Source organism: Ostrea edulis, chromosome 6, assembly GCF_947568905.1.
Source record: "Ostrea edulis chromosome 6, xbOstEdul1.1, whole genome shotgun sequence".
Lineage (NCBI taxonomy): Eukaryota > Metazoa > Mollusca > Bivalvia > Ostreida > Ostreidae > Ostrea > Ostrea edulis.
Genome location: NC_079169.1, coordinates 66,214,684 through 66,241,822, shown reverse-complemented (window position 1 = coordinate 66,241,822; position 27,139 = coordinate 66,214,684). Strand labels below are relative to the sequence as shown.

At 36.2% G+C, this 27,139-nt stretch overlaps 1 protein-coding gene across 4 annotated transcripts in view; it reads right to left on the bottom strand.

The window, feature by feature from the left end:
* The window catches only part of LOC125646254 (uncharacterized), a 41,697-nt gene that overhangs the window by 11,446 nt on the left and 3,112 nt on the right, over positions 1-27,139 (bottom strand). For 2 of the 4 annotated variants that reach the window (XM_056140458.1, XM_048872461.2), the window contains exons 2-8: positions 5,995-11,061; positions 5,722-5,897; positions 4,669-4,837; positions 4,232-4,428; positions 2,954-3,084; positions 1,744-1,865; positions 19-107 (exon numbers count right to left, since the gene is read on the bottom strand). In XM_056140458.1, the coding sequence (XP_055996433.1) occupies positions 19-107; positions 1,744-1,865; positions 2,954-3,084; positions 4,232-4,428; positions 4,669-4,837; positions 5,722-5,897; positions 5,995-11,061 (5,951 nt within the window). The remainder of the gene's footprint in view (positions 1-18; positions 108-1,743; positions 1,866-2,953; positions 3,085-4,231; positions 4,429-4,668; positions 4,838-5,721; positions 5,898-5,994; positions 11,062-27,139) is intronic. The other 2 variants (XM_056140459.1, XM_048872462.2) reach the window with 1 other exon arrangement.

The window sequence follows — 27,139 nt, the reverse complement described above, 5'->3', positions numbered from 1 at the left end:
ATCTATTTTTGGATTTACCTCCAGAGACAATGATTTCGGCTCTCTGACTCGCTGAGGTGAAGATGAAGTACCTAAGTAAGTCTCCCTTTCTATGTCATCAAAATCATCTGCAGGAAAATAAAAAAAAAAGTAAAGACAACATGGACAACATGAGACTAACTTGAAAATTCAAAGTTCTCCTAAACAATGATGCTTTACAGGAATAGCTATAGAGACTTGTACCTGAGTGAGGGAGGTCTCTTTTAAACATTGATACAGGAATAGCTATAGAGACTTGTACCTGAGTGAGGGAGGTCTCTTTTAAACATTGATACAGGAATAGCTATAGAGACTTGTACCTGAGTGAGGGAGGTCTCTTTTAAACATTGATACAGGAATAGCTATAGAGACTTGTACCTGAGTGAGGGAGGTCTCTTTTAAACATTGATACAGGAATAGCTATAGAGACTTGTACCTGAGTGAGGGAGGTCTCTTTTAAACATTGATACAGGAATAGCTATAGAGACTTGTGCCTGAGTGAGGGTGGTCTCTTATAAACATTGATACAGGAATAGCTATAGAGACTTGTACCTGAGTGAGGGTGGTCTCTTATAAACATTGATACAGGAATACCTATAGAGACTTGTGCCTGAGTGAGGGTGGTCTCTTTTAAACATTGATACAGGAATACCTATAGAGACTTGTACCAGAGTGAGGGAGGTCTCTTTTAAACATTGATACAGGAATACCTATAGAGACTTGTGCCTGAGTGAGGGTGGTCTCTTTTAAACATTGATACAGGAATAGCTATAGAGACTTGTACCTGAGTGAGGGTGGTCTCTTATAAACATTGATACAGGAATAGCTATAGAGACTTGTGCCTGAGTGAGGGAGGTCTCTTTTAAACATTGATACAGGAATACATGTACCTATAGAGACTTGTACCTGAGTGAGGGTGGTCTCTTTTAAACATTGATACAGGAATACCTATAGAGACTTGTGCCTGAGAGAGGGTGGTCTCTTTTAAACATTGATACAGGAATAGCTATAGAAATGTGTACCTGAGTGAGGGAGGTCTCTTTTAAACATTGATACAGGAATACCTATAGAGACTTGTGCCTGAGTGAGGGTGGTCTCTTTTAAACATTGATACAGGAATACCTATAGAGACTTGTGCCTGAGTGAGAGTGGTCTCTTTTAAACATTGATACAGGAATAGCTATAGAGACTTGGTACCTGAGTGAGGGTGGTCTCTTATAAACATTGATACAGGAATACCTATAGAGACTTGTACCTGAGTGAGAGTGGTCTCTTTTAAACATTGATACAGGAATACCTATAGAGACTTGTGCCTGAGTGAGGGTGGTCTCTTTTAAACATTGATACAGGAATAGCTATAGAGACTTGGTACCTGAGTGAGGGAGGTCTCTTATAAACATTGATACAGGAATAGCTATAGAGACTTGGTACCTGAGTGAGGGTGGTCTCTTATAAACATTGATACAGGAATACCTATAGAGACTTGTACCTGAGTGAGGGTGGTCTCTTTTAAACATTGATACAGGAATAGCTATAGAAACTTGTGCCTGAGTGAGGGTGGTCTCTTTTAAACATTGATACAGGAATAGCTATAGAGACTTGTACCTGAGTGAGGGTGGTCTCTTATAAACATTGATACAGGAATACCTATAGAGACTTGTGCCTGAGTGAGGGTGGTCTCTTTTAAACATTGATACAGGAATAGCTATAGAAACTTGTCTGTACCTGAGGGTGGTCTCTTTTTCTTTTTCCGCTTCCCCCTTTTACTGGGTGATGGTATCAGTCCTGTGTCGTCTGAGGCCAAGGTAGCAGATTCTCCTGCAGTAGAATCCTCTCTTGACTTTCTGCTGATAGAATGGAAAACAAATTTAAAGGTAATTTGTACACTTTGTAGATTTACAGAGAGGAAACAGTCTCAGTCTGATTTCTTGCTTTTTGAACACAAGCTCTGTATTTGCCCTTGTTTTTTGCACAGAAGTTTTTTATTTACCTTTGTTTTTTGCAGAAGTTTTGTATTTACCCGTTTTTTGTAGAAGTTTTGTATTTACCCTTGTTTTTTGTAGAAGTTGAAGTTTTGTATTTACCCTTGTTTTTTGTAGAAGTTTTGTATTTACCCTTGTTTTTTGTACAGAAGTTGTTTTTACCCTTGCTTTTTGTACAGAAGCTCTGTATTTATCATTGCTTTTTGTAGAAGTTTTGTATTTACTCTTGTTTTTTGTAGAAGTTTTGTATTTACCCGTTTTTTGTAGAAGCTCTGTATTTATCATTGCTTTTTGTAGAAGTTTTGTATTTACTCTTGTTTTTTGTAGAAGTTTTGTATTTACCCGTGTTTTGTAGAAGTTTTGTATTTACCCTTGTTTTTTGTAGAAGTTTTGTATTTACCCTTGTTTTTTGTACAGAAGTTGTTTTTACCCTTGCTTTTTCTACAGAAGCTCTGTATTTATCATTGCTTTTGTAGAAGTTTTGTATTTACTCTTGTTTTTTTGTAGAAGTTTTGTATTTACCCATTTTTTGTAGAAGTTTTGTATTTACCCGTTTTTTATATAAGTTTTGTATTTACCCGTTTTTTGTAGAAGTTTTGTTTTTACCCTTGCTTTTTGTACAGAAGCTCTGTATTTATCATTGCTTTTTGTAGAAGTTTTGTATTTACTCTTACTTTTTGTACAGAAACTCTGTGTTTGCCCTTGTTTTTTGTACAGAAATTTTGCACTTACCCCTGTTTTTTGTACAGAAGCTGTTTTTACCTTTGCTTTTTGTACAGAAGCTCTGTAGTTACCCTTGTTTTTTGTAGATGTTTTGTATTTACCCTTCCATTTTGTAGATGTTTTGTATTTACCCTTGCTTTTTGTACAGATCGAAGCTCTGTGTTTGTCCTTTTTTTTTTTTAGAAGTTCTGTATTTACCCTTGCTTTTTGTACAGAAGTTTTGTATTTACCCTTGCTTTTTGACAGTGGCGTATGTAGGGTCCTCTAAATCTTCATCCTTTGTGACTGCATAAGACTGCCTCTTTTTCATATTCTGGGTTGAGTTGCTAGGTGACTGAACCATCTCTAATGACTCATCATCCTAAAAACAGAAAGAATTCATACTTGATGGAATTTGGATAAGACACCAGCAATCATAGAAAATGGACATATCAAAATTTTTATTTATTGTCTATTTGTCACTGTATTCCAGATCATTGTTACCTTTGTCTATTTGTCACTGTATTCCGGATCATTGTTACCTTTGTCTATTTGTCATTATGTTCCGGATCATTCTTACCTTCATCTATTTGTCATTGTATTCCGGATCATTGTTACCTTTTTCTATTTGTCATTGTATTCTGGATCATTGCTACATTTGTCTATTTGTCATTGTATTCCGAATCATTGCTACCTTTGTCTATTTGTCATTGTATTCCGGATCATTGTTACCTTTGTTTATTTGTCATTGTATTCCGAATCATTGCTACCTTTGTCTATTTGTCATTGTATTCCGGATCATTGCTATATTTGTTTATTTGCCATTGTATTCTGGATCATTGTTACCTTTGTCTATTTGTCATTGTACTCCAGATCATTGCTACTTTTGTCTATTTGTCATTGTATTCTGGATCATTGCTACCTTCGTCTGTTTGTCATTGTACGTCGGATCATTGCTACCTTTGTCTATTCATCATGGTATACTGGATCATTGCTACCTTTGCCTATTTGTCATTGTATTCCGGATCATTGCTACCTTTGTCTATTTGTCATTGTATTCCGGATCATTGCTACCTTTGTCTATTCATCATTGTACTCCGGATCATTGCTACCTTTGTCTATTTGTCATTGTATTCTGGATCATTGCTACCTTTGTCTGTTTGTCATTGTACGTCGGATCATTGCTACCTTTGTCTATTCATCATGGTATACTGGATCATTGCTACCTTTGCCTATTTGTCATTGTATTCTGGATCATTGCTACCTTGTCTATTCATCATGGTATACTGGATCATTGCTACCTTTGCCTATTTGTCATTGTATTCCGGATCATTGCTACCTTTGTCTATTCATCATTGTACTCCGGATCATTGCTACCTTTGTCTATTTGTCATTGTATTCTGGATCATTGCTACCTTTGTCTATTCATCATGGTATACTGGATCATTGCTACCTTTGCCTATTTGTCATTGTATTCTGGATCATTGCTACCTTTGTCTATTTGTCATCATATTCCAGATCACTGTTACCTTTGTTCCACCTTTCATTCTTAAAAGGTGAGCTGGTTCATCTTTCGTACTCTCAGGTCCTCGTTTTTTGATGATGAAGCAGAAGATCACCCAGATGACGATGATGATCAGAACAACCGCACTGACCGCCACACCTACCACCCACAGATTGTTATCATCAGATGGTATGTAACCAGAACTGCTCCTTCCATAGTAAGCTACAAAAAAGTATAAAACAATGGCGATATTGCACAAAGCCTAATATTTCATCAGATGAAAGCGAGACATGAAGTTTAGAGTAACTCTTTTGAATGGTGTAATGTAAATGTCTTTTAATTAGTGTACTGTAAAACTGCATCAACATCAGAACTTTTTGAGACTTTGAGGAGAAAAGAATGATTTTGTTAGGTTTAATTCACAGATTAAAGGGAATGAGCAATCCTTAGAATCAAACTTACTGCTGGCTTTTTCAGCCACAACATATCCAAGTTTTAGAGCCATTTCCTGATCGCTGAGCAACCCAAGTGTCCTAACAGCCTCCTCGGATCGAATCTGGGTTCCATTCTTTGTGATCGTGTAAACAAAGGTCACGTTTCCTGTTCCCTGTGTTCTGGTAGCATTTACTATCTGTTCAAGTGATGAAAACATTTAATTTAAAAGTAAATGATGAATCACAGTAAAGAGTGTTGTTGGCAGATTAAATTAAATCAGGCTTTCAATTAATGTTTCATGGATGTTTCTCAACTTGCATAATCTCATTTAGGCTGTTTCCAAATGGTTTGTGGATTGTGAAAAAAACATTACTTAGAACTGTATTGTAATGAATTCATTCCAGTACAAAACCTTGACCTTTGAATTACCGACCAAAAAATTAATAGGTACTGTATTGCTTTCATCTTATAACCATTAAACATGTGGAATAGGATCAGCCTGACGTTAAATCACATTTATATCCATGCACAATTGAAAACAGACAGCATTCCTGTACAGCTTCAATGATAGGAGGTATATATTCTAATATATTTACATTTCAAATACATGTATTTTTGTCTTCATTGTCTTTACCAATTTAAATGATATATAGCCTTTTCCACATGAATGTGAACAATATGTGCATATGAATCCTGATGAATATAGTATGACTATCTAACAGCTGGGAATATTTCAACAGAAATGAAAGTAAAATCATTTTTGGAAATACATGAGGGTGTGAACAGCAAGGCTTCATATGGACAGTGCTAACACGCTTCATGAGGTATGCTGGCATAAAGTGGCACAATTCACGCCCTCGTGTATTTTCAAAAACAAAATTTATTTCTTAAAATTTATCAAGGAGTAGTTACGCCAAATATAGACATAACATTTATATTCAAGTTTTGAATCCAAAATGACCTTCACCTGAAAGATATGACCTCAATTGACAACAGTCCAAAAATTCAGGCCATAAGCAAGCACTGTGTATAGATAATAAATGTCAAAACAAGAATGATCTGGAGTACTGGAGTACTTACATCCACCACTGTATCTTGCACTTGTGTAGCACGTTTGCGACGAAGTGGATTGTACGACCCTTCAGCAATCTGCTTCTGTCTTTCAAAGGCATCCACAAATGCTCTTCCCAGTTTCAGTTCCATGGACAAAATGAAAGTTTCATTTTTGACATCCTCAGTCAAGGGGATCTTCAAAACTGCAATTTAATAAACGAAATTCATAGTAAAGGCATTCTCGTATTTTCTGTGAATCATTGATCAGAATTTGATTGATTTGAATCATGTCAGTCATACCTGTAACAACCCAGAAAGTTCTGACAACATCAGCTGTTGTTGATGGACTGGGTGTTGTGCTTGGTGTTGTCGTTTTTGTTGTTGCTGTAGAAGGAACTTCTGTTGTGTTTGAACTATCTGTCGTGTAGGAACTATCTGTCGTGTAGGAACTCTCTGTCGTGTACGAACTCTCTGTCGTGTAGGAACTATCTGTCGTGCTCTCTGTGACAGCTGATGATGATGGCACTGTTGCAGACAACGATGAAACCTCAGTGGCTGTTGTAGTTACCTCAACTGAAGAGCTTGGGTTCAGGACGGACGTGACAGCATCCACTGTTGATACAGAGCTGGAGAGAACCCGAGACGTCACTGCAGTGGAAACTTCCGGAACACTGGTCTGGACACTTGATAACTCTGGTAATTGACTTGTTGAAGCTTGTGATGGTGTTATACTTTGGCTTAATGTTGGAGTACTTGTAATTTGTTCTGTTGATGAAATAAATGTTGAAACACTGGGAGAAGATGGAGAGGGACTGATATCTGAGGATATTGATTCTGTTGTTGTTGAGGTTATTGCTGTTGTTGTCGAGGATTCTGCTGGTGTTGATGTTATTGATGGTGTTGTCAAGGATTCTGTTGGTGTTGTTATACTGGATACAGCTGGTATTGTTGTCGAGGTTATTGCTAGTGTTGTTGTTGTAGACACTACCGGTGTTGTTGTAGAGGATACTAATGGTGTTGTTGTAGAGGATACTACCGGTGTTGTTGTAGAGGATACTAATGGTGTTGTTGTAGTGGATATTTCTGGTGCAGAAGATATGGTGGGTGTTGTTATAGTGGACTCTGAAGCTGACACTGCTGACTGGGTGGAACTCAAAATCTCTATTGAGCTAACAGGAGCTACAGTAGTCACTGGGGTGGAGGAAAATAAAGGTAGGGAGGTTTCTGAAACAGCAGTAGATGCACTCTGAACAATAGTAGACAGCACCTGGTGAGTACTTAAAACAGATGAAGAAACAATCTGGGAGGTGCCTGGAACAGCCGTTGGTATCATAGCTGAACTTAATGGCACTGTTGTTGCCACAAGTATGGAAGATAATACACTTGAAGTTTGAGAACTGATGACAGTTTGCTGTGGAGAGCTTTGAACTTCTGTAGAGAATATTGAGCTTATCACTTGAGGTGAAGAAGAATGTTCTATCACCAGGTTAGATAAATCTGTAGACACTCCACTAGTGCTCTCAAACACCATTCCTGTGCTTGTTAGTAGTCCACTCACAAATACTGAAGACATTGCCCCACTAGATGTTGGTACAACTATTGTAGAGTTTGTTAGTACTGGAGTGGACACAGCAGACATATTCACTGCTGTGGACATGCTATCAGTATCCAGTGTTGTAGGGATAATTGTGCTGGTTGTTAATGGACTACTTGACAAGAAGCTTGGGGTAATTGTCTCTATATTAGTAACTGTTGGACTACTGCTTATCAGTGTTAGTTCTGTTGATATAGTGGATACTATTTGGTGCACACTACTTGAATTTAATTTCTCAGTTGTTGATAAAGAATTTGAAAGGCTTGGTGAAATTGTTGATGAAAACAATCCACTTGTGATTTGGTCAGTGAGGCTGCTCAGAGTTTCTGTCATGTTGACCTCAGGCATAGATGTTGACTCGAGGAAATCACTTGAGAATTCCAGGCTTAGGTTAGAAGCTAGAAGTGAACTGGAAGTCAGAAGTACCATAGAAGAGTCCAATGACCCTGTTAACGATGACATCACAATTAGCTCACTGCTCGGTATATAAGGGGTTGAATAAAACAAACTGCTCACATTTTCAAATGAAGATACAGACACCAATTCTTCAAAGATTGATGAGGGTGTGCTGGACTCCAGAACTGTTGTTTGATTCTCAAGGTCGGCTGACGGGTAGAGGGAGGATGTCACAAGCGAGGTTGGTGTAAATGTACTACTTGAGACCACTGATGCTGTTGACGCAAACATTTCTGACAGATTTCCTGTTGAAACCATTGTTGTGGAAAAAGTGGGCAGACCTGTTGGTGTGAAATTTGACAATACTGGGGTACTTTCCACGGTTCCAGATTCCAAAGATTCAGTTGCATAGACAGCTGTAGTTGGGAATGAAGACACATCCATTGTTGGAAGCTGTGTAGTTTGTTCCAACATGGATACATTGACAGAAATACTTGTCACTGTTGATGATGTCATTGCTACAGTTGACCAGGAGATGGAGGTTGGCAATGATGAAGCTATAGGAATAGCCGGTGTTGAAATATTTAATCTTGATGAGTACACCTCAGTAGGTCCCATGCTGTCTGCTGTTACTAAGGTACTTGGTACCAGTGTTCCAGGAGCAGAAGACACCTCCAGTATTGATGTGATGTTGTTTGTTGTAGTACTAAATTCACTGGATGGTGTTACTGTTATCAGGATTGTGTCACTGGGTGAGACAGTGAGGTTCACGAGAGGAGTTGTCACAACAAAACTGTCGGTAGGAGTCACTGTAAATGTTGGAGTCACTGTAAATGTTGCTGTTGTCAGTGATGAACTCTCAAATAATACTGCACTGCTTGTCAGAGCCTCAGTTGTAGCCATTGACTGGGGTGAGGATGGAGTGGAGGTGTTGTTCTCCATTAGACTTGAATATAAACCAAAACTCACTGAAGATGAAGCTACAGAAGGTAAATCTGTGGCACTGGTGGCACTTATCATGAAATCAGAGCTCATCTGCATTGCAGTTGATGTAGAAGTTACTGGGCTCACTTGTGTGGTGGTGAATATTACTGTTGAAGGAGTTAACACTTCTACATCTGAAACATTCAAAACGAGCGACCGTGATTCAGCCAAACTAGATAGCAATATGCTGCTGTCTGTTGTTGTCGTAGACATAGCTGATGAGGGTTGAATATCACTTGATGATGAGAAAGGTTCAAAGACTGAGGATTCATATTCCAATGTCATTGATAAAGTGGACAGAGACCCAATGGTCAATAAAGGGCTTAATGAAGCTGCTGTGGTAAAGGCTATTGTTTCCTTGCTGCTTTCTACTGAAGACTGAATCAATGAGCTCTCCATGGAGGAAGTTGTTCCAAATGAAAATTCACTGGCAGACCCTAAAACTGAGGACAGACTTGATGTTGGGTTAATCACTACAGTTGTGCTAGCATCAAACATTCCACTCATACTAGTAACTAACTGGCTAGATGATAACACAGCACTAGTATCACTAGAAATACTGCTTACGAAGCTAGATGATTGTAAATTGATTAAGGTTGTTGAGATTGTAAGAGATGACAATGTCGATGACGGAGAGATGGCACTAGATGAAATTGCTGTACTAATTGTCATGGTATTTACACTTTCTAATGTTACAGACGAAGATAACATCAAAGATGTGTAGACACTCAGGTCACCGCTGTCTGATGATGCGGTCACTGGACTGGTATTTTCATGAGGACTTAATGATGTTAGAGAGGATGGGATTATAGCCTCAGTACTCTGTATATTGGATACCAATGCAGCAGTGGGCGAAACTGTCTCTAAAGGTGTGGACTCTTGTGATAATGCTGGACTTTGTGAAATTGAATTGAGACTATTGGTTGCTATTGTGGCTGTTGATGTCATTGAGGATTCGTGTGAAGAGGACAGGGCTGATGTCTGTGGATTCTGAGTGGAGATTCCAGACTCTGGTGTAGAAGACATAGCTGCTGGAAACGAAGTCTGGATCACTACAGATGTTATTGATTCTGATATTGTAGCTGAAACAGATTCTGTAATGGTGTTACTTCCTGTCTCTAATGATGTTAGTATGGAGGATAAGGACAAAGTTATTACTTTTGATGTTTCTAAAGACTGCAGTTGTGTAGAAGAGGCTGTCAAATCAACAGCACTAGTGGATGAAATTATCACACTGGATGAAGATGTTAAAGAAGGGGACTTTGTTGTGGATGCCACAAACGTTATTCCACTTGTTGTATCCACAGAGGATTCAACATACGTCTCACTGCTAGACTGTGGTGACTGAATGGTCAAACCGGATGAGGACTGCTGACTCATTGTCTGCACACTGGATGAAATCAGGATATTGTTACTTGACTCTGGCTGTACTGATGATATTGCAGACATCACAAGCACTGATGATGATGTTGCAGACGTCACAACCACTGAACCTTGCTGACTTACGACTGAAGTTGTGAGGATGTGGCTTGAGCTGCTGACTGCTTGCACTGATATTGCAGACGTCCCAACCAATGATGATGTTGCAGACGTCACAACAACCGGACCTTGCTGACTAATGATAGAAGTTGTGAGAATGTGGCTCAAGCTGCTGACTGGTTGCACTGATATTGCAGACGTCCCAACCACTGATGATGTTGCAGACATCACAACAACGGGACCCTGCTGACTAATGATAGAAGTTGTGAGGATGTGGCTCGAGCTGCTGGCTGGTTGCACTGATATTGCAGACGTCCCAACCACTGATGATGTTGCAGACATCACAACAACGGGACCCTGCTGACTAATGATAGAGGTTGTGAGGATGTGGCTCGAGCTGCTGGCTGGTTGGAAGATACTGGTTGCTGTTCCTGAGCTTTGGTCTATCTGTGATGTTTGTAGAGATGAAATCTGTTCATAATTTGATGAATAACTTTGTGTTGGTTCAACAGATGAAGTCCTCGAGGCCTCTGTCGCAGCACCGAGCACAATATTTGCGTTTGATGCTACAGAATTCACTACAGAAGTTGATGATGTTACATAGGAAAGTAAACTACTTTGTAATATGGAGGAAGTCAGTACACTGGTTTGGAATGCTGTTGTTGGTATAAGATTAGTCTCTGATTCTACAGTGGTTTGGAATGCTGTTGTTGGTATAAGATTAGTCTCTGATACTACAGTGGTTTGGAATGCTGTTGTTGGTATAAGATTAGTCTCTGATACTACAGTGGTAACTTGGTTAGTTTCTGATAATACTGTTGACACTATGTTAGTCTCCGATATTGTAGTAAATATTGAGTTAGTATCCATGGTTACACTTCCTGTTGTAGATGGGGTTAGTAGCACACTGTCACCTAAACCAAGAGAAAGCAAGAGTTTCACTCAGCCACTGCAAACTCACAGCAAATATCACACACGACTACATGTGCAACTTTAAAATTTACTACACAAGAAAATACATGTAGTTTGTTATGAATTTTAGCAACTTATTTTGGCATATTTATTAACTCAGAATTCCCCTGATGATCAGCAAAATACGGCACCCTTTCTCATTTCACTGTGTTTTATCTCAAAATAATATGCTTTGAGTTGAATATATACTGCTATTGGATTGCTGCATCAGTACGTATTTAGAAAGAAATAAGTTATAAGTCTGCACAGTCACCCTTATTATGAAGTTTAAACAATTGAGTAAAGCTTAGAATATTAGCCAATTCTTGATGAAAATGATTCAAAGATGTTACTTTATGGTCAACAACACAATTCATGTACATAGTAATTCAATTCATACTGATATGGGCTGATTTTAAAAACTTATTTCTGATGTTTTTTTCTAAGTTCTAAGGACTAAATACATATTTAAGTCCTTTGTAAATTCTGTCTTTCATATCATGAAAGATTCAGTCTTAGATATTTGAACAATATATACACAACAATTCATAAGATTATACTAGGAACATTCTTTAAATTCATTTAGAAGACATTTAAGGCAAATGTAGCAGAGTTAAGATTATACATTTTAAAAATGCTACTGGAATGAATTCCTTCAAAGTGCAATTCTTTATATCGATCGAATCACAAATATCTGGTGATATTTGCTCATTGATAAGCTAGTGATTTACTCTTACAATGCTTTATTACAACTTAACAGAGCACTTGATACCCATTATATATTAACATAAGCCCTCCTGGAGTGGGTTTCACAGCCACATACTAGTACAATAGGCGATATGACTTGTGAAGTTATAGGGTACATGAAGTCTTAAGATACACAATCACCTAATTACTTTGAAATACAGTCATATACATATAGCAGTAAATAATCTTCAGTTTAGATTAATGAAAACTCAAATTTGAGGGTATCATGAGTAAATTTCTTGATATATCAATATGTAACCATTCCATAAGTCAATGGAGAATTATACATTTTAAAGCCTGATTTGCAGAAGCATCTTTTTAAATGTAAAAAAATATTATATAATTATCTGATCTATCAGATAATTATATATCAGTAAAATATGAAAGGCTGAAAGCCCTATCATCATGCATCCATTCACAAATTCTATGGTTGTTATAACGATCTAGTTTGCCGATGTTGGGCCATTCTTGGCACCCTACTTCTGACTACGGATAACTCTCTTTACCTGATCAAGATATAGGCCCCCGGCTCACTGTAGGTGTGGCCAGTCGATAGGGGATGCTTACTCCTCCTTGGCACCAGATCCCACCTCTGGTATATCCAGGGGTCCGTGTTTGCCCATGCAACTCTCTATTTTGTATTGCTTATAGGAATTGTGAGATTGATCACTGTTCGTTATCTTTGCCTTTCATGACCAAGGTTAAAGTCATTTGTGTACAAAAAGACAGATGGACAAAAAGACTAAAAACCAAATGCCCCTGAATCTCCAATTACAGGGGCATATAAAAATATATTGAACTATCTATTTTATGTGGCAATCAGACTTAAATTCATGAGTAATCACTTTGAAACTGGCACAGTCCCATCCAAACCTTGAAATTGTCAATTAACCATGCATCCAAGCCTTGAAAATGTCAATTATAACCACCCAATATTTCATTTCATAGGTCAATATTCAAACACTACACTACTTTTAACTATGGTAATTAATAACAAAATAAAATAAACAAATTATATGCACAGTGGAGTGAAGTGCTTGATCATTATGTAACCTGCAAATGACAATAATCCTCAGTCTTGAAGGACATTTAAAACTCCAATGTGCAGTTTTTCTGGAATTGTGATTTCTTTTCCTTTTCCAGCTGTGTATGCAGTAAATATTGATTTATAAATAACTAAAACAAATACTTTACTGAGCATTAGGGGTCCCCTGCCCATGCACATAAACTGCATGTAAGGTGATGAATGGTCCTGAGTCTCTGGAAAATTCTACTTAAGCAATAAATCACCCCAGATTTGTGCTTTCTAGGACAAAATCAATACAGAAACATGCTACACAATTGAATAAAATTTTCTGCTAACTGAAAATAATTTGCCAAAAAATTAGCCAGGATTTTGCAAGTAAACTAAAACTGCAATATTGATCCCATTTCAATCTCTCAAGTGGCCTCTCTGCCAAAATATGATATGCAGCACTATTATATAAAACCATCAGACACCGTGAGGAAGAAGCAATCGGTTACGGCATTTCCATGTTGTTGTTTTTATACGTATATAGATATGACTCAGAAAACAACAGTACGTTGGTATTATATACAGACAAACAGGCAGACAAGGTGATTGCTATATCTAAACACAAAACCAAAGAAACTTTAACTGCCGAGAAGGTTATAATATTGATCATATAAAGTTTCAGTGGTTAAAAGCTCAAAAAGTACTTCAGAAAAAATTGTGAAACATTAATGCACAGATACCATCCTCAATTTTGTCCAATTTGAAATGTGTTTTTTCTTGTCCGTCTCAGTCAACAGCAACAGGTAACTCTTCTGACTGAGAGCAACAGCTTTACTAATAACTTTTTATGTCCCCCTTGAAAAAAAAGGGCATATTGGTTTGCACCTGTAGGTCGGTTTGTTCATAGATTAAATGCTATTTGCTCAATATCTTAAAAAGTTCCTTTGCCTGACAGACATCAAACTTATACTGCTTTTCCCTACAGATTAGATGGCCCGCTATTGATTTTGGAGTCAAAAGGTCAAAGGTCATGGGTCAATTTACTTGGGACATAGGATGATATTGTCCCCTCAATATCTTATGAACCCTTATTTGCTCAACATCGAAGTTATTACACCAGTATTCTCTACAGAGTAGAGATCAACATACAATGGTTTTCAAGTCAAGAAACTCTTTCATTTCAAATCTCACAAGGTCATAAATCAATTCACTCTGGATGTAAAGAAATACTGCTTATTATCTTTAGAACCCTTAATATGCCTGAGAAAGATCAAACTTAGTTGACCCATACTATCTAAATTCAAAGTTGTTCCTTTTCAAAAGTACCACATGGGAAGACCAAGAACATATATGTTTCTGAATTTAACATTTCTCGTTCATTAACAATTCAAAACACTGTATATGACAACAGCTTTATTGGGCCCCTGTAAATAGACTCAATTCTATGTTATTTCACCAAAGAGACAATTACCAAATGCAACCTAACATAAATAGTCCCCAGTATTAACAGATATTTGGAGTAATTAATGACACCAAAAGTGACACAAATTCTCAATTTTACATAAATATAAGCACAGTTTTGAGCTGTGGAAAGGTGATTCTTATAATGGCAAAAATATTTAAGTTTGTCCAAGTCTAAATGGTTGATGTGTTTTAGAAGAGAAACTGGCATGAAAATTGACTACTTAATGTCAGAATACTGAAAACAGAGTTTTTGAAAATAGCCAGTCCACGAGTTTTGTTCATCTTAGATTCCTTCGGACGGGTTGGAAGTGACAGTACATTTCATCATTCTGAACAGTAATGTCTGGCATGTAAGGATCAAATTTCAAAAACCCAGTAAAAATGGTGGGAAAATGCTACATTATGATGTTATTGATTCTGAATTTGGACTTGGAATTTTTTTAGAATATTTTTTACTATAACTGCATTTTTTGACTAAATAAAGTACAGTTTTCAATCTCAAAATATTCCTGTACATTATCCTCCACTTTTCATCCACATCAAATTTCTCTGATACAGCATTCCTCCTTAACAACTGTCAGTTACAATAGAACTCTAGCACATAATGCACACTCAATTACACTGGAAGATAATTGCAACTGTATCAGTTTTGAGGACTGCACCAGTTACAGATTTTTTTTCACTCTGATCATCCACCTTCAGAGTGACCATAATTGCATGCCCCAGTCCTCAGGGCCTTTCAAAAAACTACATGTATATCCAAAACTACCTACTGAATGACTCTGGCCCATCCTACCCCCACCCCTAATGGAATTCAATCTAATTCTACATACTCTTCAAAACATTCCAAAAAATATGTCACATGATCATCTTTCTAAAACATCTTACGGATGGAGATTGATCACAACACCTGTCATCAGAGTGACTCGGATGACCTTTAAGCAGGTCATATTTCCTTCATCATGAGAAGACACATAAATTTATCTATATTAAATGCATATCCTTATAATCAATTTGAAAAGGAAATGTCTTTTAATATTGTTTCTTTAATAAAATCGGTTCACCTACTCAATATGAATTGTATAATATAAATTAATTGTCATTCATTGTGTTATTTTACGAAAGGAGAAGTTGTACGCTGTCAGTGGTATTACGTGAATGATTGATCATCTTTTTGATTGATTTTTAAGAAATTTTATTTTGAGAATACATGACGACACCAACTGTAGACTAATTACGCCAGCATACTTCATGAAGTACATTAACACTTCGTGACATGGCATAAAGCATTGGTGTTCACCATGTATTTTCAATTTTAAAATGAAATATTTCATACATGTATTACATTTTACATCTGTCAGCATATTCCCATGCATTAAAATAGTCGTACTATATTCATCAAGATTCATATGCACATTGTTCACCTTTATCAGGATTTATGGCTATCATTCCCACTGGTAAAGGTTACTATCAAAGGCAAAAATATTAGAAATTTAAATATTAATTTACATATGTACACACATTTGTATAACTGGGTAAATTCACTCCAAGTTCATCACTGATCTAAACCATATCTCTAGTAAGATGACATTGCCTCTAATAGTACATACACATTGTTCCATATTAAAAATATTAACACATAGGCAGTGTATTGGAGTAACGTTAGTATATAGACATTATAACTAAATATCTTTCTTTAAAATTGCTTTCTTCCAGTAATTCATATCAAGATATCTTGGGAACTTCAGAAATGTTAATTTTTTAAAGTAATTATTAGTGCAATATATTGTCAATCGTTTATCAGATCAACAGTCTCTGCCCACTCTCTGACTCCCCCACCAAAGTCCCCTTTGTTGTGATAAAGCAATTGACTTCTTTGTTGATGCTAGTGATGCTCTGAAGCCTTAGAAGATTGGAGGACCATGACTAATTTTTGTTCTCACCTATACTACAATAAATCATGACAGACTATTGACAAATGAGGCGTACACTGGATTCCCACCAGCTGTCTCCAAGCTCCCCCAAACAATCGGGAGACTGAATCACTTATCTGTAATCAATGGACAAAACCAGACAACAAATCAAAAATGTAACAAGTCCGGGACTCTGGGTGGAGGGTTTCATAATGTTCAAACAACATGTGTGTCTGGAGTGAAACAACACATGTGTCAAAACAATAATGAACTTAAATGTAAATGATCTATGACATTGGAATGGCTGGGTTGAACGGGAATCTTGAGGGTTCTATATGACATCTGTGTGAGAGAGATTGCTGAGATCACACAGGAGTTATTATATAATTCAACGATGTTCAAACAATCTCCGCACAGACATCATATGAATTTCACTCGACCTCTTCACAAGAACCCATTCAAAAATAGCATGATATCTGATATCCGTATGATAATGTAAACACAAATGTCATATAGTCAATAGCTTAAATTCTTATATCATGCTCAAAAAATTGCATGGACAATTGTTGACAAAAATTTATTTATAGCTGCCATGCAACTGTAAACTAGGCATTTAATTAAGTTAACTACCCCATGGGCAACAAAATCTAAATTTATCCTGGACTGCATATCTATTAATATTGTTACATCTCAATATTCAAAAGCAGTATAATTATAGGTTATAGACTTTGTATGGGAAAATATGACGACAGAGTTTTTTGGCGCGTAGACGGACCGAGCTTGCGAGGTCCGTCCGCGACAAAAAACGAGGTCGTCATATTTTCCCACACATAGTATATAACCTCTTTATTATATACTTTCAATTTCATTTAGAAACTATCAATAATTTATTTTTAACAATTTCTTTATTGGTTTAACTGAGTAAAAGATGAAAAACACGAAAAATTTGAAAATTAACGATGTAGTAATTTGCTTGTGCATTGATTGTGACGTAATGTTTGCGGGCCAGAATGTTTCCGGGCATATATCACACGATATACGCCCCCAAACTTTTAAAGAAAAAAGAAGAGATGAAATTGAAAGTATATAATAAAACAAGATATGTCATTAATGCAAATGTCCCTGAAAGTGCCTGCATACTGATGAAAGACTAAGTAATATATTGTAGTGTAGGAGAGGAGAACATTTTGGGCTGGGCCGTGAATCAAACCTGGGACCCCTGCATTACTAGTCAGTTTGTTCTAACTACTGAGATTTAATCCAGATCCATGGTCCATTATAGCCCTTACTACTACATTCCTCCCGCCTTTAATTTAAATTGTCTTCACTCTCAAAGACACACACAACTCAGATTCTTTTTGCCTCTGGCAGGACAACTAGGGGTGGTCAACATGACAACAACTGGACTGGGCCAGGAATTGAACCTGGGACCCCTGCATTTACTAGCCAAGTACTCTAACCACTGAGCTATCCAGGCCGATATCCATGTTCTGTATACAATAACTACTACAATATGTTATATTCACACTATATAACTCTTCTGGACCCACCCCTACCACAGGGATATTGAAATTAATTTTTTTTTAAATGGCTAAATATGCATTCAGCTCTCATTCAACATTAACACAAGTAAAGAAGAAAATGTTCAAACATCATACACATTACATGCAACACTATTACGACCATTTTGGGCTTACTCCAGAGTCAGAACCCCAGTCAGAACCCCTGTGATGGGGTCAGATAATTTACAATTTTGGTAGAGGGCTCACCTGCTCCTTCTAAATATCCATTTTAAGTCTCAATTTGATATATCAATAGCACTAAAGAAGATATAATTTTATAAGATTTACATAGTATTACACTGTATATGCCAAGTTTCAGGCCCCGCCCTGGAGTCAGAACCCCTACTCCGGGAATCATGAAATTTACAATTTTGGTAGAAGCCTTCCTGCTATTTCATCACTATGCATTTAGATTTTCTTACAGATGTGTAGATGCAGAGAAGATTTTTGAAAACTGGTCCATTTTTGGCAGTTTTTACTCTACCTTTATAGCCCTAGGGGTGCAGGAGTCCTGAAATTTACATTTTATGTCCCCCTTGTCCCAAAGATGCTTCATACCAAATTTCAAAAGAATTGGAAAGGTAAGCTAGTTATTACGAAGCTAAAATGTTCAATTCAAAGCATGACACCAGACCCTGGAGACCAATAGTAATACTGGTAGGTCACCTGAGTGACTTTGCTGACATAAAAATAAATATTTTATCTTCAAATCAAATAATAATTGAAACTTTACCTACTGACATATACTTTCAATTATTTCTTCTTTTCTTTTAAGAATATAACTTTCATCAATTAAATAAGATTAATTACTTTTCATTATCATTTTGATCCAGGGAGGAGAGTTGCCTTTAGTGAACATAGCATCAAAGCATGTGTTTAAATAATGGAATTTTATGCTTCTCTTGGCCTTAATTAGCTCATCCATGTTTGATAAGGGACAATAAAAGGCTATAAACAGAACATGAAAAAGTCTAGCTCCTGTACACGAGTATAGTTATCTTGTGTGTTTAGAGCTTTTTCCAGCCTGGCTACAATAGCACTATAATTGTTAAACTATCTTAAGTCTCACAATCAAAATGCCATTCCACCTACTCACAAGTGGATAAAAGGTTATCATCAAAAGGTGCATAACTTAATGTAGGGTAAAAACTAAATATGACAGATTAAAAGCATTTGCTCCGTTAATCCCGAAAGTCTTCGGTCGATTCTGAAGACATTTGAGGAACACAGTTATGCAGATACATTGAAATATTTCATACTCAGTATAGCAGTATCTGATGATGAGGAGTGTGATTGGCCAGATTTATTAATTCATCACGATTTTAGTAATCTGTTAATGACATGTAATTCGTCATGATTTGAATGATCCATTAAAGTAAATCATCATGATTTGGACAAGATAATTCTGTTCATTAATCCACCATGACTTGTAAGATCTGTTGAACTCATCATGATATGAATAATCTGTTCATTAATCCATCATGATTTCAATGGTGATTTGTATTTTGTATGATTTGATTTCCATGTAAATGAAATGTCAGAAAAAAGAATAACCAGAGGATGAAAGCATAATATATGTGTGTGTGTGTAAAGAAAATCAAGCTCATTTCAGTGTTTATTACAACAGCAAATTCTACTGAAAACCATTGACCACGATTGACGCGCGGGAGAAGCATATATAGCTATTGGAATCAACCCTGTTGGCTAGGTCCAATTATCTCTTTTCCCAATGTCAACCTGGTTGAGTAACTCTTGTGCCAACTGTGACTTCACACTGGGTCAGCAGTTGCTAGTTCGTGTAAGGTCATTTCAATGTAGTTCATCAGACCAATGTAATGATACATTTTGTATAGTGTTCACCCCAAAGTGTAGTCCACATTATATTATACAAATTCTGTGTTTTACAAGTTAACAGTATTATATAGGCAATATGTAGGAGGACAGGCCAATAGTTTAACAAAGTCAATGTAAAAGTAGTTTTGTTGGTTGGTGGTTTGTTTTATGTCCTGTCAAGAAATTTTCACTCATTAATTGAGATGTCACCAGCTGTAGGTGAAGTACCACAAATTTAGACTTATGTTTTTCATTCAGAGCCAATTAGTAGTGCGGTTTCTTTGACATGCCAATGCCTGCCGTGACACGGGACATCCGTTTTCAAGGTCATATCTAAAAGACCTGTGATTCTCGTCTCTAACTGCCGAGCGTTTTGTGAAGGAGCAATCTCTACCTATGTTCCTGTCCTAGGTCATGGCACAAGCAGGGATTGAACTCACAACATCTCGGTTATGAAGCGAACACTCTACCACTGAGCTACCACAACCAGCTTCATAGTAGTTTGACCGGCCACTAATGGTTGATGGGTCATATGGGGAGACAGATTACGATATATATGCACCAATCGGGGTCCCCCAGTTTCACAGTTGATATACGAGCAAGCAGGTCAACACCTTCACAGTTTAAAAAGGACAACCTTACAGTTTGACATTAGTCAATACACAGGTCAATTGGTCAACAAGCGGAGAGGTTGATGTCAGTTAACAGAAATGTAATTTTCTGACAAGTCAACACAGTAGAGATGATAATAGGTCGCCACTAGTATTGACTAGCCATGTTGACTTGTCTTAGTTTTGAAATAAACAATGTCCTTTTAAAGAATTCTTCGTTTGTGTCCAAGTAGACATATTTCCTCAAAGGCTCAATTAAGTCTCAATATCCACTTGATCATTAATGTGAAGGCACCAGGATCAAATTTTGCCCCTTTGTTCATTCATAAATTCTTATAGATCTTTCCATTTATAAGTGAATAAAGTAGAGTAAATTCATTTAGATTTAAACTCTTACATGTATATTTCTACAACTTATATGAATGTCTTAATTGGTCAGTGTTGTGAGAGGAAATTAACTGTACAGTACCTGGAAACAACAGATATATCTGAGTGACCATGCACCCTCTCACACATGGCTACTTGTCAATCACATGACTAAGGACACACTAACCACAACATGGGGACCTTAAAATGTGTCTCAGATTTTCATTTCCACACATGAAGGAAAATGGCAATCAATGAAACCTCAAAGATTATACCTTGCATATGACCTAAAATTAAACTTAACATGGAGAATATGATTTAACTTTGGTAAGATTATGGATTAATTAGTCTGGGTTTTGACCTGACCGTGCTTTGAACCATAAACAACCAATCATCAATCCTTACCTGCAGAGTATATATACATGTACTTCTAAATTCAAATAGAAATAATCCTTTCAAGAAAGTTTATACAAATTTGGACATTGCAGGATGAAACAAATATTTTCGTCATGATTGAATTTATATAGACATCAAAGAGGACAGAGTAGGTGTGGCATGCTCGTGTTGAAATTAATTACATAGATAGAAGTTACTACACTGCATTGATAAACCTAAAACATTTCCAATTATTATTTTTAATTATAAATTATTCGAAATATAACAAAAATTTACTGCTTAAAGAGATCCAAACCTGGTCAGTTTTGTACTTTGAAAAATTGTCAATATTTCTAATTTCTACATTGAAGGACCAGGTATTATGAAAAGAAAACCAAAGGTCATAGTGCTTGTTTTTAAGCTACAGCTGACCATTTTGCACTTGAAATCCCCTTCTGATTTATTCATAGACTGATTTTGTCTGTTGGTGTCAATAATCAATCATTACATTACAATAATAATTATGAAACTATAGATTGGAAATATTGACCTCTTTACACTAAATTAAAAAATTCATCATATGGAGAAATGGATCGCTTAAAAGTTACTAATTATCAGGGGTTTTTTTTAATTGCACATAATTTACAATCTAACATGGTACTTTAAAAAGTCGGGATTATAGATCATTAATTTTGGCCAAAAACCTAAATTTCATACAAAATTTTGGGGAAATTAAATTAAGGATATTCCTAAGAATTAAGAGTTCTGTTTGGGAAAATATATCAACCAAATCAATGAGTTTACAACATTTGAATTAATTAAAGTCTCTACATGTACTACCTGTATCATAAATCACAAAATTGAAATACACGTATTGACAATACATCAGATGAAACAGATTCGGTGCAATCATGCAGATTTAGAACTTTAAGATTAAACAGTCCTTCCGACTTTTCTAACCCTCTCAAAATTTGAACTGACATGGAAATTATTTACTGGATATTTGGACCAATAAAAATAAGTATTGAATCAGTATCCATATCCTGCATGGCTGTGCTCACATTTTTGCTTTAGTTTAAGGAGCTAACTTCCTAATTTTATGTTGGCTTTAGAGAAACATACAGTCAGCTTTATATCAAAAATCAGTATATGCACCCAGGGGTGCATGAGACGAGTTGCATGGGATACATTGTAAAGTCAGGAATGATGTGGAATATTTATAATTGTGAAGAACTAATTTCAGTTTTAAACTTTTCGAGTTACTGTCCAGAAACCATATTTGTCTGAAGTTTTCAATCTATATTCGGTCACTGTGACTTTGACTTTTGTTCTCCAAAATCAATAGGGGCCTTGCTTTGCTGGTATCCAACAATATATCCAAGTATCATTTGATTCGGATTTAAACTTTCTGAGTTATCATCCAGAAACCAAATATTTCTGAAATTTTCATTCTAAATTCGGTCACTGTGACCTTGACCTTTGACCTTTTTTCTCCAAAATCAATAGGGGTCTTCCTTACCTGGTACCCAACAATATATCAAAGTTTCATTTGATTAGATTGTAAACTTTTCGAGTTATCATCCGGAAACCAATTGTTGACGCCCAACCGCCCGCCCACCCGCCAATCCGCATCACCAAACCAATAGCCGAGTTCAACTTTGTTGCAACTCGGCTAAAAATTGAACAATGAATATCGCACATGGTATAAATAAAAACAAAGGGTACTCACTCTTTAATTTATCCTCGGAGTCCTTGAAAACATAGGATCTTTAACATTTGATTTCCTGATTATGACTTAAACACAGTTTATGAAAATTTGTTTTGCATATTTTATCTGATAAGGAAACTGAACTACAATTCTAGCTGGACTACATATGTCTATAATGTTAATAACTGATCTAACCCAGACCTAATGATGCCTTTACCAAGCATTCTATAACAAATTTGGCATGCTCTTTATTTTTCAAAACTTTCATGATCATTATGATATGACATTTTCAATTGATGTCATTTCTTAACATATTTCAATACAAATGTATATCTGTGTTTATGCATATAGGTTGCACCTTGCCATATTCCTGCCAGTTTTAACAAACAGTAGTTTCAATATTACGAGATAAACTGTCTGCATGGGTATCCCTTAGAAATTTGAAAAAGTTCAATCTCTCAAATCAGTTACTATCGACGTATTGACATTTCCATGGAGTCATGATTTCACAGATTATCAGTTTTGGATTGGTCCACGGGTACAAGATCAGCTAAGTTGTATATATGGCTTACATAAAATAGCTTACAATGCTTTAATTCTGCTGATATGAAATAATGCAGATTTTATATTACCACGGATTTAACAGAATAAGTATTGCACATAGAAATGTATACGTTTACGGTATTAAAGTTACATTTCCTTTCAAGGTGTCAAAATCTGCAAATGAGATTTTATCATCACACGAGCAAACAGCAAACGAAGAAAAACAAATCAGAGATATACAGTCATATTACTTCTACTGACATTTAATCTCTAGTTTGTACAACTACAAAAACATTGAAATTAAAACATCCATCCATTAAAATACTTTCCATATTTCAAAAAGTGAAACAGGTAGGAGTTTAATCTATCTAAGTTGTCCTTTTATAATTAATGGATACAGAACTAGGTGGAGACAATCCCCGATGTGTGGGAGAAGCAAAAACGTCACCAAAAATTATTAAGTATAAGATTCCGCCAACGTACATAATGATTCACGAGGGAAATTCCTGTGTTAGGCACATTCTTTCGAGCACTTGTATTGCTCCTCTGTGGAGGCACTGGGGTGATGTCAGAAAAGGAAAGTTTACAGAAACATCCAGTGGGATCCATACAAGCACCTGAACAAACCCATTGATCACACATAGCATCGCAAGCCTTAGTCAAACATTATTACCGCCAAAAAAACAAACGTTAATTCATCCCCGGTACCTCAAATTAGGACAAACTTGGGCTTTTTTCCTGAAAACTGCTTAACGAATGCAACAAATTTAAGTAACATAGCTTTTGATTTATGATTTTTAATTTGCCCACATCTTATGCAAAAGTCCATTGTTCCATGGAATGGCAACAAACCATTTAAAAGATACTCTTTCAAAAATGATGAATGTCTAGATAAAATGTGACCGAAAATAAATGACTTTAATGAGTCTGGAGTTCTTCTGAATTTTCTACTGCATCTCAGAAAATATAACTTGTAAGTCTATCAAGTAAAGGTTTATCAAACACATCTTGACAGAATGCTTCGGTTTCTGTGTATACATGGTTTTAAGGAGTTTCTCCAAACATTTTAAAAAGAATCTTGATACATTATTATACTTAAAATCTGTGTCATGTATGTATTCCATATGTGTTTTCAAATTAAATAATAGCATATTAAATGGTTGAAAATATTTTTGTTAATACCCTGTAAAAGTCATTTCCTTTGCATAAAAGAATAAAGTGCACCGCCACGGCACATGATACGCCCGTCACATATTGTTAACATATAGATTGTACCCATTAAAACATTTTTTTTTTATATCACCTTAATTAAATGTCACAGTGACCTTAAAGTAGGATGCGACACACCTTCTACCTAAGATGCATTAGTTGACCAATTTTGGTGATTCTAGGTCTAATAGTTTTCAAGTTATGAGCCGGACAAGTTTTTGCCATATATGGCCATATCTTCTTAATGAAAAGTCACAGTGACCTGGTTTTAATGTGCGACACACCTTCTAACCAAGATGTATCTACAGACAAAGTTTGATGATTCTAGGCCTTGTAGTATTTAAGTTACGGGTCGGACACGAAAAAGCTAACAGACGGATGGACAGACGGACGGACATGAAGGCCATACCATAATACGTCCCGTCCTAAGACGAGCGTATAAAAATCATCTCATCACCCTGAGCATCGTTGCTAGCCAAGGGTTTTCGGTCCACTCAGCCCCCACCCCCACCCACCACCCCCCCCCCCCCCCCCCCACCCCACCTAGTGGACCTCATTGGGAGCGGAGTGGACCGTCACCGAAAACCCTTGGCTAGCGAAGATGCACCCTTAGACCGTGCAATCACTTTTTGTTTGGACCAGTATTATCCTTTAGCTGCAGAACTGTAGCTCTCTGAAAAAGTATTGGGACAGATCAGAGATCTCATTGTCAGAGAGCTACAGTTCTGCAGCTATTATCTATTTAAATGGCTAAGAGTAGGGAAATCATACAATCAAATCACCTCACTCTCTACATAAATTTCAGTCATTATAAATCTCTTGAAAACTTCAAAATTTTATTAATCATGCAATAATTTTTAGTATATAAAAAATAAACTGACTACATCCAGAGAAGAATTTGATAAATGAAAATAGTTTTGGACAATTTTTTTATTTGAACATTTGTGTGTGTAATAGTGTGATTTTTTTCTTCACTTTTTAGAATGGAATCTTGGAACGTTGTATGGGGCTAATAGTTCAAAGAGATCTACAGTCTATTATAGCTATAGAGCAAAACAATCTCCTAAAACGGAAAAATGTTAGATTTGATTAGCCATCCTGTTGCATGGGGTTTGTAATCTCTGTAAATAGTAACATAAAAGTTTGTCAATACCACCTATACCCAGATTGCACAAACAATGGCTATCTTCCTGTCTGGTCAAACCTCAGCTATGTTGGAAAAAAGAGGTCCCAGTCCTTGTCTTTGAACTCTATAGATAATGCCAGATAAAACTGGGTTTTACTGATTTCTCTATGACCATCTTGGGTAGTTACACACAAAAGTAAACACAAATGTTTGATATATATTATTGACTTCAGCTTTTCACCAGGATGTTAAATTTGACAAGATAAAATTTGGTGTTAATTTTCACAGTCTTTAAAAGAAGTCTTCACTTCCTCAAACTTGGACAATTTGATGCTTTATAATTGTACTAAACCCTTTGGCATGTTCAGAAGATATATCATTTTGATATCATTCCATATAGCACTTTTCTTCACTTTCAAAATTAGAATTCCAATTATTCAATCATTTTAATTTTTTATTACTCTGATAATGAGTTACTCTGTTACATTTTAATACATAGGAAGCATCTTAAGATAATTAACCTTAAGGGTATATATTGATATTGTACCTTTCAATACTTACACAATTTTTTTAATTTGAAAAGATGACAGATGGTCAGAATGCGATACTCTTGGTATCTCTGACAAATTAACAACTCTGGTAACACAGCAGAAACTAATAAAAGTCAACTGTAAGTAGTCAAGGGATCAACTTAAGAAACCAGCAAGAGGAGATCTTTAATACAATTTCTATTCTTGTGCATAATTAATAACTTTGCATTGTTTAGTTTTCTATAGCAACCACTTTTAACCTTTACATCAAATCATTGTTCAGAAGGTGTCCATGGCAACAGCTGTCAAATTGTGTCCCTGAGGAAAGTGTGCAACACATTTCCTTTCCTGTTGAAAATCACAAGTTTTCCTTTTCTATAATTGATTTTGGAGAGAGAAAGGGATTAATTGCATGACAAACAGCAGCGGCAGCTGAAGGATAAAGATATTCTGCTTATGTAATATTCATCCGTCCCAACGGAAAAGGAAAGAAGTCAGACACGTAACCGGGAGATGCCGATTCAACAGGTGTCAGGATGGCCCACGTGCTGACAATCAAGGCCTTAAAGTTTTATTATATTGATGGCGGTAAAATCTTATCTTGCTTCCAATCAAATTTCAGTCCTAAACATTTATGAAATATATAAAGTTGTATCATTGCAAATCAATTCATGAAATCTTTTGTCTGGAAAATAACATTGCACTTCATGCATTATCATGATATTTCTGTAATAAAACAGTTTAATGAAAATAAAATGGTATATGATATCAATATTATAGTATCTGATTATCTGATATATACTACTCAAAATTTGATAAGGATCACTAGGTTATATGTGTGTAATTTACCACTAACATAACAAAAGACATAAATTTGACTCAGAAACGTGTTTACTCAGGTTATGAATGAAAATTCACTAACGGCATGAACTTTTATCAATACGGAATGCTTGAAATCCGATAACAACACCAAAAGGCATTTCATTACAAAAAGTTAACAGCAAACCAGAGAAAGAATTACACAGTTTTGGGGGATAGT